General features: G+C 39.9%; 1 protein-coding gene across 3 annotated transcripts in view; it reads right to left on the bottom strand.

Annotated features, from left to right (window-relative positions):
• The window catches only part of MACROD2 (mono-ADP ribosylhydrolase 2), an 851,353-nt gene that overhangs the window by 32,516 nt on the left and 804,705 nt on the right, over positions 1 to 14,132 (bottom strand). For all 3 annotated transcript variants that reach the window (XM_059840665.1, XM_059840666.1, XM_059840664.1), the window contains exons 13-16: positions 13,063 to 13,128; positions 2,899 to 2,976; positions 2,228 to 2,302; positions 1,643 to 1,732 (exon numbers count right to left, since the gene is read on the bottom strand). In XM_059840665.1, coding sequence (XP_059696648.1) covers positions 1,643 to 1,732; positions 2,228 to 2,302; positions 2,899 to 2,976; positions 13,063 to 13,128 — 309 coding nt within the window. The remainder of the gene's footprint in view (positions 1 to 1,642; positions 1,733 to 2,227; positions 2,303 to 2,898; positions 2,977 to 13,062; positions 13,129 to 14,132) is intronic.

Below are 14,132 nucleotides of genomic sequence, written 5' to 3'. Positions count from 1 at the left end.
AAAGACAGCACCTTTGGAAGAAGCTGAACAGAATATTTATGCTGTTGCCCAGCACACAGACTCAGCACATCTCCTCTTATCATGGAGCTTACCAGAAGATCACTTAAATTGATGACACTACTTCTATGGACTTCAACAAGCTTTGGATCAGATGAATCCTGCACAGCATCAACACCTGAGAGCCCAGGTAGGAACAAGTTCCAAAATATTTAGCAAGAACTTTTTTACTTATTTAGTATTTGAAACTTTTAAATCAAGGGCTGGAAAAGGAAAGGTGCCAAGAACAACTCTTTTCTGACATCACCTGCTTTTCCTTAACATTGCATATTTTAATAGTAAGTAGCACAGATGCTGAAATATAATCTCTCTTCTGAGATCTAAATGACAGTCCCTAGCTGTTGGGGACACTGAAGTAGTAAAGAGGGGAAAATGTGCAAATAATGAAGGTACATTTTTTCCAATTTAGTTCTGCAGATGCATAAAATAATATGTAAATAATTTCTGTTTGGTTGAGATTAACATAACAACATTGGTCTTTGCAATCAGAGTGAGCCTGTACTGTATAACCTGGGTTTGCAACTGAGGCAGTGTGGTACCATTTACCTGAATTTGAACTGAAGAATTCTATCAATTCTACCTTCACCATCATTAACACAGCACAAAACCAATACCATTAACACAAATGATAACAAGGAGATGTGATTAGTCTCAGCTTGGATAGGCAATTAAAATTTAAAAGAAAAAAAAAAGGGAAATATTGTTTAGCTGTATATGAACAAAGAGGTTCAATTAACCTGGCTTTGCAGTGAAGAAAATTGTCAATATTGCTAACTCAGGTTTGCAATTAAGTTGGTGTCAATGTGGCTGAGAAAAGGACTTCATAATTAGGACAACACAGTTAGTATTGACCTGAATTTTCAATAAAAATCATGTCTGCATTTTAATTTGGAACTGCAAAATTCATCCTTGGGCTCTACAAATGACCATATAATTAACTAGCAGTTACTTTAAAATCAGAGAATTGTTTACATAATACATTATTTTTTATATAACCTTTACAAATGGTGAGATGATTGCAGGGTTCCCAGGAGCATCCAACACTTAAACTTCTAAATTTCCTTCCAAAAGCATTCCCAAGGTTTTAAATACTTTGCCCCCATAAAAAAATTACTGCTTCAGAAGACTCTGCATTCTCACTCCAAATATTGGTTTCTTCATTAGAATTATTAGTTTTAGTTGCTCTTTAGTTAAATCCCTATTAATGACCTCACAAATAACTATCATACCCATTTATTTAAATACTCCAAATGCTTCTAGCAAATGTGATCAAAAGGATACTTACATAGACATAAATTGGTTGTTTAATCAGCATTATGGGCTTAAAAGCAAAAAACCAGAAATGAGGAGAGTATTTAAATGCCACTTTTGAACCTGAGTGTGCACATTTTTGCACTTAGCTTCCCATTGAAATCCAAGTCCAATATATCAAAACCACACTCAAAGATAAGACAAAAAAAAAAGGTTTTTCCTTAGGGGAAAAAAGAGCTCTTTTCTGTGCCCTTTCCATGTTTCCTCACAATAGAAAAGGATAACATGAGTCCTGCAGCATTCTCTGTCTCCATCTGCTTTATAATAGGCTCACCTCCTTCTTCTTTTCCTTCTTCCTTTTCCTCTGCACCAAGTATCAAAGGACTCTCAGCTTCTGTTGTGTCTTCTTGGTTCAACGGTGGATCTGAATAAATTTGATAAAAAGATGAACAGTAAGGCTTTTCAGAATGGGCATGAAAGGATTGACACCCACTAGAGACCTTGCCATAAAAAACACTGGCAGAGGAAAAGGATCTTTTCCTCCATGAGTACAAATAAAAAAGCTGTCCAAGGAAACACAAGGGGCTTTAGTTCAGAGCAAGGCCTTGAAGATACTGAACTTTCTGGGGTTTAGGCACAAAATCCCATGTGCCTGCTCCAAACATGGATCTTCACTGGGACTCACTGCAATCCCAGAGACACACACAGCCCATGCCCCACCCCTGACCTGCTGAAGGCCAGGTTGGATGCAGCTCTGAGCAACCTGGCTGAGTAGAAGGTGTACCTGCCCATGGCAGGGGAGTTGAAACCAGGTGATCTTTAAGGTCCCCTCAATCCCAGACACTCTATGATTCCATGATTCTACATTAGTGTTTTTGCTTGCTAATCTTGCTCTCTGATTTCAAGACACAAGGAGTACCTTCTATTTCCATGCAGGAGCCTTGGGAATCTGCCCCAGTTTTCATCTCCTCATCTGCAGAAACATCCTGTTGTCCTGTTAATACAACAAGCAGAAAATGGTACCAGGATGATGCTGCATGCAGGCAATGCTAAATTCATTAAAACAGAACATGAACCTTAGACACAGCATGGTAGTTCTAAGCCAAGCACTGCTTTTTTTTTTCTAGTAAGTGAACCACGTTGGACACATTTTATATATGAAATATCATTTAACAGTACTAAGCATTAAGTTAGATAGCTGGTCAAAACTGACCCTGCAGCACTTAGTTTTTCTTCTTTTGCAGCTCAGCCTTGACACTGTTTCTCATAGGAGCTGTTGTAAAGTGCTTGCACTTGGCTGATGGTCAGCAGGAGGAACAGAAACAGCCCACAGGCTTTCAGAACCACAATAACAACATGAGAGCAATGCTGTGCAACCAATGGCTAAACCCAATTAGAGACTTGGCTTTCCCAGGAGCATCAGGGGTTACTGCCCCACAACTGGCTGACATGTAACCTCTACTAGCCAACAGCATTTCCTTAGGGTGGCAGAAGTCAGGCTGAAACCCACTGGGTGCTGACAGTGGAAGAACTCAAGTTTCACACTGGCTCATCACGTCTGTCTTAGAAAACTTCGATACCAAACTTTACCTTTGGCTTGATCTTGTTCACACAGCACAGGATGCACTGAATCACCCTTCTGCGTGCCTTTGGAGTCTTTCAGGGAATCTGAGGGGGAAAAGCAAGCAAACAAATAAATCCTGAAGCAGTTTTCATGCTGGAAAAGCAGACTTGAGTTAGAGGAGCTCTTTGGTGCCAGCTTCATATTCGGCATTTCGATACACGGACCGATTTTCTATCTGTTTAACTACAGTCTTATAAACTACAGAAGTATATTTGTGGGTTCCAATTATTCAAATTGATTTCAGAATCCCTACCCTTACTGAGCAGTTTCTTGCTGGCAGTACAAACCTTAAACCAGGAGCTGGCAAAGAAGGATGCATGAGAATAATCAGCAGCAATACCAAGAATTTTATTCCTAATGAGTGGAGCAGCACAAATCTATGAGAAATAGCATGAACCACCTACTTGATAAATAAACTGATTTATTATTTCTTTAGAATAACAGTTTTTCATGGTTGAATTTACAGAAACTTTAAATCTTTCCAGAAACATTAAATCCCACGAGTCCCTGTGCAAATCCTAGCCTCATGTCACTTGATGACAAAGCTCCCAAGGTCACTATGGCCAAGAATGCTTTTCTTTTTTGGGGCAGACTATCAAAATGAACTGCCCAAAACAATGCCTGGAACCAGTGCCACAGTGAGACTTATATGACATTTTGGCAGAAAGTCCAACTGCTGGGCTGTCTGTCTTCATAAACACAGGGCATTGTTTTGTTGCCTCAAACAGCATTTCCTGACAACAGTCAGTTTTTGCACGGGGATGGAGAAATACATAATGCATAATTCCACTGCATTCAGGTAATACAGCAACACAGACACTTATTTAGTGTGATTTAGTGATTTTGCTCATCCTCTTCACAGATTTCACTGGATAAAGAGCTCTCTTTGAACCTCATTAAAAACCAGTGCTGATCAAACTGGACATTGTGCAAACCACAGGGATAAGTCCACTCCAGGCCATGGCAGCAGGAACAGATAATCAGTGTTTGTGTGATGCTTTCTAAAATCCTGCTCAATGGAAAAAGTAAGTAATGATGCCCAAAGATCTAGAGCACATGATAATAAATTACATTCTGGCAGTGCTTTTACAGCTTAAATTCTGGAAGGTCCCTCTCAACAACACTGCTGAGCAAATCTTTCAATACACCCAAGGATGCCCCTGTGAAACTCTGTTCCTGAAAGTGTCCGAAAGTAATCTCTGATGGATAAGTAGAAAGCTAGGTTGTTAATATCTGATCCAAATTTAATAATCTGTAGAAAAGGTATGTGCTGAAATTGTGTGGCTTTAATTAACTGCAAATAATTCCCCAAGGCAAATATTTAATTACCTGCACAGTTTCTTACTTCTTTCATGGCATGACAATAAGTTTAAAAAACAAAGTTTGAAAGTGGAATAACTCACTGATGTACAATTTGCTAAACTTTATACTTGCTGGACTTTTTTTGCCCCATTGCACCAGTCTTCCATACCATATTGTACAATGAGGTTCAAAGGATTATCCTTATCAGCCTGAACTGGAGCAAAACTAAATTAGAATTTTATCAAATTCCAAGTTTAATCAAAAATCCAGTTGAAGGATCTCCTGGTACCAAAAATTTTTTGGTAGCAAAAAATTCTATGAGGGATTTTTCAAGCAAAGTTGAAACACATTGAGGGAAATTCTGGCTTTGCTGAAGTTTTTGACGAAGCTCTCAGGATTTCAGACAAGCCAAGATCTGTGCTACCTGTAACTCCATACCCTAAATTAATATATTTTTCTGTATGATACAGCTGCATGCTTGGAAAAGGAATTGTATTGGTAAAGCTGGAATCAGAAGTCCTCTGCCTTGAGTACTATGATGCCAGGGCCCAAACACAGCTCTTCAAGCAGCCAGAAGTGATGGTGCAAAGTGATGCTGTGGTGGACGAGCGGTGGTAAGGGTGCTGTGACTTTCCTGAAGAGGTGTCCTGAGAAGGATGGCTCAGGGGCACAGGCACGTCCTCCACTTGTCACTCTTGTGCCAAGAATGGCACAGGAACAGGTGGGAGGCAGGAAAGAGCAAAGAAGGCTTTATTCAAGAGAACCTCAGGGTTTTTAAGGCTTTATTCAAGAGAACCTCAGGGTTTTTACAGAGTGATAGGACAGATCCTGTTTGATTGGCTAGTTAACAAAAGCACCTTCCTCATACACTGTCCTTGAGAAGAACAGAAAGTCAAAGTAGAAAAACACCACCTGCAGATTGCTTATACTTAACAAGTTATCACATCATTACAACACCCAAAAATTCTCACGAGCTGCTGTGAGAAACTCTTGCTGTTTCTCTCTCTCTGTCTCATAGTATCCCCACTGGCTCACACTGGCTAGCTGTTCAATTCTCCCAGGAGGGAAGAGACAAGAGCCTTGTATGATGTTCCACAGAGAATAAACCTTTATTGTGAGCAGGGAACTCCATGAAAGATGCCAAGAACAAAAGCTCCAAGGAGGCAGGGAAAACAGGGGTTTATATGGGAAAGGCAGGGGGTAGGACAAAACACTGGGACCAATGGGATGAGGGTGCAGGGCAGAGCAAAGGGGAAGAACCAGTGGGGTAGAAAAATCATCCTAGGGTGGCAAAGGCTTCGGGGCTCACCAAAACCTCAGAGTTTGTGGTTCAGGGGTTGGCCCTCCAGGGGAGGGCAGCAGGATTTCCCCTTGCTGGTTCCCCGGCTCCCACAGTTAGTATCACCTGCATTGGGAGGGGGAGACACAAGCAGCTCTGCCCCATCACTCCCTTATCCCACACCTATTGCACCTTCAAACTCCTAGACTGGTGCCCTTAGGGTTCACTGGTTCCACCTTTTTTTCCCAGGATGAGGAATGGCTGCAACTAAATGCAAAAACCAATTTGCAGCCTCACTGGCACAATTCGTGCAGTGGTCAATGACAACGAATGGAATTTAAGAAGCCTGGTGCTTGGCTGAGGGATGTGCCCCATCATGCTGCCATTTCTTGTGCAGAATCACAGAGGGAGGGGTGTCATCACTATCCCCACCTACTGGCACAGCTGGCAGTCTGTCCCATGGGCTTCGTTCTCAAGGAATTGTAATTTTGTGTTTGACTTTTGTTTTTATCGCAAACAGTTGTCCCATTGCTCCAGTGCTGGAGAAAGCAATGTAACTGCCCTGAATTCCAAATTATCCCAGGCAATCTACAATGATAATTTTTCACAAGTTGTTTTTGGGAAAGCCTGTCTCCGAAAATAACAGACAATGGACAGAAGTTACTGCCTAGCTGCAAGAGTCTCCCACTTTTATGTCAGCATCAGAAACCTGCCTTGATTGGTTTTACCACGCAGATTCTGAGCTCGGAAATCCTTAATGTCAAGATCATACCAAAGGTTCCTTCTTTTCAAATCCAAATATTGCACTAAATATTCAAGCCAAAATTTCCAAAGACAGATTTACTTTCAGGATTAACAAGAATAAAATAAAGCAAAGGAATAAATCCAGATTTATGAAGCAAATCTATGCCAAGCAAACGTGACAGTGTGAAACCAAAGGCAGTGATCAATACAAATGCTGATGATACACCACATTCTGTCTGCAAGTTTTCAGTAGGAGATTGGTATTCCTCAGGCTCAGCTGATCCCCTGTGCCCACTTAGCCCTTTGGAGCCTTGTGCAATGGAGTGTAAGGCCAGTTTTATAGTCCTGTATGATTCCAGGGTCTACAAGAGCTCTGGCTGTCCCTAAGGCCTTTGTTCACCTCTTACTCACCTGATTTTGTAAAATGGCATAAAGCAATGTTAGCCTTCTCCTAACATAGTTAACTATCTTTCAAGTCATACCAGCGAATCCAAGCCAGGGTATTCTTTCACAGCACAGTACTGCTTCACTTTTTGATAACATACACACTGGGCACTATTGACTTTGGGACTGTAAAAGTTAATGCTCCTCCACTCAGGACTGAAAGAATCCCTGTTTCTGATACCACACTGGAACACAGTTCCTAATATCACACATGAATGAACCAAACAGGATTATTTATTTAATTGCATAAATAAGCCAAAGATAGGCCACATTTATCTATTGCACATCAGGAGCTCAAGTGCTTGTTGAAGTCCGAGCATCCCTTTGTTCCCCCAAAACTCCTCCTTGCTGGCTGGAGCTGCAGTGTCCCTGTCAGGAGTGCTTGTCTCTGCTACCCTCTATTTTATTCAAACAAGTGTCTTGTGGGGCTGCATGCTTGAGTCCACCTGGGAATTAGACCCAGTCTCTAACATTCTGTTTATGAAATATTTAGGCTTTAAATAAGGTGATCAGAATACTCTGCAGGTATATTCACTGCTCCTATCAACTGTATGTGGAATTCATCTCCAAGAAAAGCATGTAGCTTGCAGTAAACCATCAATCCTATCCTTCCTGCTATAGTCAGGCACTATTTTGCCTAAATCCTGTATAAATCCCCATGCTTTTCCATGCCATTCATTTTCTCTTTTGACTGTGTAAGGCAATGCTGCTCAAACACGATTCTGCAGAAGCTAAGGAAGAGGGGTGATGGTAAGAACTGAATGGTAAGTGGTTTTAATGCTCTTTTAAAATTCCCTTTCCCAGCTACTCTCTGTATGGCTTATTTGCTGAGTAGTTTCTAATGTGCAGAACACCTGGGTCCTGTACACAGCACAGATAAATCACCATGTTTTAGGGAGCTGTAAGAAGATCAAAGAGGGAAAATGCTGGTCATTAGGAAAGAAACAGGTTCAGTACAGTTTATTTTTTAAGCATGATACTGTGATAAATGCCTGGAACATTTCCAGAGTGAAAGAAATCAAGCAGACATCTAAAATTACAGGTAATGGTGTGCATGGAGGCTTCCAGATGATTAGGGTATTCTTTTGCCTCATAAACTGAGGAAAATATGTTAAAATGAAGTACTATAAAATGATGATTTATGAGACGTTAGGAAGAGCTTCTTGAGCTTTGTCTTTAAATGGTATTTTTATATCCACCAAGATTTCATTTTAATCTATCTTTATATCAGATTAAATTTATTGGAGCCCAAGTTTAAAAATGCAGGTAAACCAGACCTTTTTAGGTGCAACAGCTCGTAGAGGTATTTTATCAAGTTTTCAGGTGAAAGACCAAACAGTTCATCTCTGCAGGTGGGACCACCAGATACTTCTCCCACCTGTTTGTGCCTCAAGCTGACAGAAGGGCATCTTACCTTCTGTCCACCTGAGACATTCCAGGTGCAGCTGGTATAAAAACTGTGGGCATCCTTCTCCTGACATAAGGAGCAGGACCTGTTGTACAGGGCTCTGGGAAATGAAAAAGCTGAGAAAAACCTGATTGCCTTGGTTAGAGCCTGTCCAGGGGAAAGGAGTGGAGGGAGGAGATGAAAGAGCAGGATCTCATGCTGGACTGGTGGGAGCACAGCTGAGTGGCTCCAGGTCAGCTAATATTCAAGAATAAGGAGGATTTAAATAAACCAGGTAAGTGGATTAGTGTTCACTGTTGCAGATGCCAGTACTGGTGAGGGGTAGAGCAAAAATACCTCTTGAGTAGTTCAGGGGCTGGACCCCACCTGGATGCACAGCTCAGCTCAGATTAAATGAAGAAGTGAATAACCCCCATTACAAACAGCTCGCAGAGAACCTTGGGGAAGTTGTTAAGAGAAGAAGTGGCTGGTTGGATGGTGGTGCTGACACCCTGGACAAAAACCCCAAACCCCACAAATTAGCTGGTGTTAGCCAGTTTGCTTTCACAGGAATCCTTCTAACCAAGGGACAGAAAAATGTTATCACTTCAGTAGGCATGCAAAGCCACAGGTATGGCTGAGGGTGTTTAAACTCTTCCATTGAAAAAGGTTCTTTTTCAGTTACCTATAATTGAAATTTTCCAGGCTGAAACTTTAGGTTTAATCATAGCCCAAGGGTGAAGTAAAAACATTTCATTGGTAGCTGCTGAGTGCTCAAAATCAGGTCAGTCATATAGATGTCTTAATATGTACCTAAGAACTGATTTTAAATACCTCTTTCTGAACATACTGGCCTTTCAGTCAATCTTTTTCATGTGCCTTCCAATGACTAATATTATGTCAATTTGCACAGCTCCCCTGCATTTGAAATGCTCTTTCAGTTTATCCCTTCTCAATCATTTATGTCTTTAGGACATCAGGATTTTTCCATACTGAGAGCTACAGCTGGCCAAAGAGGAATTTATACCCATTACATTTTACAGTCAGGATACTTCCCAGCTTCAGGGTTGCCCAAAGAGAATGTTTAGGGCTAACCCCTAGCCAAGTCATATATCTAATTCTGTTTCTGAAAACACAAGCCCTCCAGCCAACTGAATCTGACTCCAGAGAATGCAGAAAAACAGTGACTTGCTTTCAATAGCATTCCCACAGAAGCTCAGACTTTGGTGAACACCTGGAAATAATTAATCAATCACTTCTTTATTTTTAAAATTAATTAGTATATGATTTAATTTAGTTGCCCTTCAAATGAAAATTCAGTTCTTATTAAGTGCTAATGAATGATAATCAATGTATTGTGCACAGAAACTTTGCATAGTAGGGATTTAGGCTTCACCTGTACTAAATCCAGTTCCTTTTTACATTTTCCTGCCAGAAAGTCTAATCATTAAATTGGGTTAAATAGCAATGGGTAGAAGGGGCAGCTGAGATGAAGATGGAGAACGTTGTCTGACACACACCCATGCATGTACACATACTCTCTTTAACAACACATAAGCACAGGTTCAATCCTTCAATCCAATCTCCACATACTACATGGTCTAAAGGTTCAAAATGAGCTTGCAGCCCCAGAAAAATCTTGTACAGACACAGCAGACTGAGTGCAGCCTGCCTGATACACCCTTTATCTGCTGCCTGAACATTAATGACTTTAATCACTTTGTTCTGCCCTTACACTGCATAGAAAGAAGCATCTCTCACTTGAAATGTGCTGGATGTAAAGGATCTGCTTCCACATGCACAGTGATGAAGACCTTGCAGAGGTGCTGCCCAGAGATGTCAGCTCTCCCCCAGGAGATCACAGCTAAGCATGCAAGTTTTTATGGGAAAAATTGCAACACTTCTTTGCAGACAGTGGAAAGAAAAACTTGGCACAGACTGGAATAAGAGGATAGCTCTACAGTGTTGCATTTTAAATCCTGATATTCTTGAAATATCACTGTTCTCCCCCTTCCTGCAGCCCCTTCCCCCCTTCCCCCTTTTTTTTTTTTTTTCTGGAGACAGATGAACACTCAAAAAATTCAGTTTGCTCAAAGACCATGTGCAAACTGGGTTTGTGTGGACTGTTTTTCCTGGACTGTATCTCTCCTATGGTAACAGAAGACATATACTTTTAGATTAATGTGAGATTTGCAGTCTCACAGGAGGTTTTCATCTTAATTGAAGCCCCTCAAGTGTAATTCCTGCACTGTCCCCCACTCTTTATAATGAAAATCCCTTTCATGTTCCCATCCTCCCTTTTTTCCTTTAAAAAAATGATAAAGAGGACTCACTCAGAACAAAAATACCAGATCTTCATAGTAGCAGAGATGGATGTGCTTTGTTTTGAATATCATCACATTTTAGAGCAATAACTATGTCAATGTTCTTGCTATATTTTAATCCCAGAAATATGAGGAGGGAAAAAAAAAGGCAGAAAAACTGTTAGTCAACCCTAATTGGAGTCAAAATCCTTGTTTTGGTGCACTCAAAGTGAGCTGACATTTGAAAGCCCTAAACTTTCATAGCAGGACAGAGTGGATTAAAAGATGCATTTTGGGAATATGCAGCTAGACTTCTTTGCCATAAATCTTTTACAGTGATTAAGTGGAAGGACTGGGAAAACATAATTTCTTTAAATGCTTTATGTCCTGTTCATTTAGTTGAAAATGAACTAGAGAAATGAGTATGTGCCAGAACCTGGAGGCTTTAGCCTTGTTAACTCAGTGGGCAAACAATCTGAAAGGTGGAAATTGTTTCAGGAGCATCAGGTGTTTTCAGAAATGTCAGGATTTTGGTAAAGTGCCATTTCTCAAGAAGCAGCACTTTTTTTATAACAGTAGTATTTATTTAAAATAAACCCCAAAAGCTGAAATTATAGAGACACTGAAGAATCACAGAGTGGTTTGGATTGGAAGGGATCTTGAAGGTTATTTCATTCCAACCCCCCAGCAGGGACACCTTCCACTAGACCAGGCTGCTCAAAGTCCCATCCAACCTGGTCTTGGGCACTTCCAGGAATGGGGCATCCACAGCTTCTCTGGGCAACCTCCACCAACACCTTGGCACCCTCACAGTAAAAATCTGCAAAGCTGAAAACCTACCAGTGAAAATAAGGATCAAAACCATGGGCCTGGTCCATGGTGGCCTTGCTGTTCAAAATTCTTGTTTCCATTAAAAAAAACTAGCAAGCAAATATGAAAATTTGGTCTTAGCTTTTCTTTCTTTTCTTTCTTTTTTTTTTTTTTTTTTTTGACTTGTAGTTTTACAAACAAAATCTCTGGAGGAGAGTTTGTCTCACTCCTTTTTGCCTACCAGATGCTTCCCATCTTTTTTATGAGGAGAGGAAGGACATCAAAGAGATAATGCACTTTGGATCTCAGGGCACTATCTCTTCTGTCAGCCTCTCAAGAGAAGAGGGGAAAACACTATATATACTCTTAATATATTCTATGAAAAGTGATGATTTCTTCTCCAAGAGGAAAACCTGGAGGGTTTACACACTGAGAAGCATATCAGAAGGCAGTCATCTTCTTCATTAGGAACAAACACTCAGAACAATACCAATTTGTTGGGATCATCAGCTGACAGCAAAGGAAAATCCAAACCCAAAGCCCTGCTGTGACCCTCACATTGTGGAACAGACAAAATGGGGAGTCTTCCAGATACAGAATACATAAACAGGCCAAATGTCATCAAAACAAGAGAAATTAATGACAGACAAACCCAACCATGCTGGGATTGAATCCATCACTATCTCTGCCTTCCACTAGCCTTGCCACGACTTCAATTTGTGATGTATCAGAAGCAAAAGCCAGCGCTCCAGCAAAGGTTTGTGGTTCTTTTTTTCTTTGCAGCATCAATCAATCTGTTACAAGAGCACTTAAATCAACCTGCACAAGGCTTTGAACTCATAATCAGGTAAGTATGTAGGCTGTCCAGCATGTGGCTTTGAACAAAAGGGCAGGATCTCACACCCTGTCCCACTTATCTAGAAAAATGAGAAGAGAGTCAAGTAGCGATGCTGAATTAAGCATTAAATCTTTTAAAATAAATAAGTTAATGGATGTTAATAATTATGTTATCTCAGTGAAATGCAGGAAAATTTTCTATTAGTCTTTCTTGAAGGCCAAACTGATGGATTGCATTTATTATAGATAGTATAACTCCTGTTTTGGATTACCAGTAGCAAACATTTTGTATAACACCCAGACTTCTTCCTGATGTACCCCCACAAAAATGCTAAAAAATGTAAACCAGCACAAGCAACTAATAGCATGATTATTAGCCTGAATATCAAAAACAATACAGCTGTGCACTGGTTCTAATCTGTTGGTAAACCAACAACTCCACAGGAAAAATCTCAGCTTGAAACATTTAAATTAGATCATCTTTCTTGTTTCCTAAACACCCTGTCATTTGGTCCTGTGACACTTTTAAATATTTATTACAAACTAAATTATCTGAGTGCCCAGCACAGTCTGCACAAGATAAACATTACTTTCTGCCTCTCTATTATGACTTCATCTCCTCCTGTCTCCTCCTGATGTGTTTATAGCTATTGTGTTTTTCTTTTCCTGCATCAGGAGAGTGCTGAACAGGGAGCTGATATTGCTGAGATAGATGTGCATGCTTAACTGTATGCTTGTGAATCACCCCAGTGAGCCCAGTCCTTTCTTTTGGATATGTCATGGATGATATTTTAGTTTTAACTCTGTAACAAGAGGACTTACAAATTTGTGGCATCTCTCCTACCAGCACAACAGCTGGTACCAAGTACTTCATCACAAAGACTTTTGTAAATGAAAATCCAAGCATTTACCCATTTCTGTATTGTTTAACTGTGATTTTGGCTATTTCCAGACAAAGGAAAAAACAGTTTCATGAAATGCCCTCTTGGGATGGGATATTTCAAAACACAATTTCCAACTGTACCTTTATTCTCACTCAGCTCAATGTCTTCTGATGATAGGCTGGCTACAGCTGAAGCTTTTGTTTCACCTATAACAAAAGAAATGAAAGAGAAGCTATTCATTAAATAGAAAACTGATTAACCACTTTACTGAAAAAGAAAAGGTGTTATGCCTTGTTGAGACAAGGTATTGGACCTGAATTTCATTTACTGGACTTCCATCCATTCCCTGGCTATTACTGGTCTGATCAGCTTCCCTAAGCAAGATGTAATCTTACATTCCAATACAGCCAGGTCAAATCTGTATTTCCATTTCTCATGACACAGAGAGAGGAGCAGCTATTGGTTTCATGGGTATGCTGGTATTTTATTTGCTCTGAGATTCATTTTTTTCATTTAATCCATATATTTTGAGGAAAAAAAACAATTAAGTCATTCTTAAACTGAATCATGTCCACAAATCCCACTGGAATCCAAATGACAAGATGCAAATGCTTTCCTGAAAATTGAAGCTTTCATGAATCAGGCCTGAAATTAGAAAGTCCCTAAAATTTTCAGGTTGGAGTTTTTTAACAGTAGAGCACGCAGGTAAAACTATTGTAGCTAATAGATACAGCTGGTACCCGAACTTAAATCAATAGTGAAAGTGAAAGCATTTTATTTTCTTGCTAATTTTTATCGTTCTAAAAATCTGTATAAGCTTTCATTTTAATTCCTAGACTTTCATTTCTTTCAAAAGACTTGTTGTTGTTGATTCTGGGATAATATTTTCCTTATACAGCCATCTAGTACTTTTAACTGGATTGAAAGAAGAGCTCAGCACCACCTGCCATGTTGTTTTTCCATGTGTTCACTGTGAAAATCACTGATCACAGACTGGAGGCCAGACTTAAAAAAAAACACAACACAGTTTAAAATTTTCAGACTTTTCAGACAGTTTTCTTCACTACAACAGTTGTCTTTATAACATATACTTTTTTTTACATATCATTAAATTTTTCACTGTAATGAGAATATAAAAATCTTTATGTAATGGACCAGGTAAGAACAGAGCATCAAATTTTTGTTCTATATTTTCTTTCACAATATCCAA

The sequence above is a fragment of the Haemorhous mexicanus genome, chromosome 3 (assembly GCF_027477595.1).
Source record: "Haemorhous mexicanus isolate bHaeMex1 chromosome 3, bHaeMex1.pri, whole genome shotgun sequence".
NCBI classification, from domain to species: domain Eukaryota; kingdom Metazoa; phylum Chordata; class Aves; order Passeriformes; family Fringillidae; genus Haemorhous; species Haemorhous mexicanus.
The sequence above is the reverse complement of the archived record's forward strand: the minus strand, read 5'-3'. Positions and strand labels throughout refer to the sequence as shown.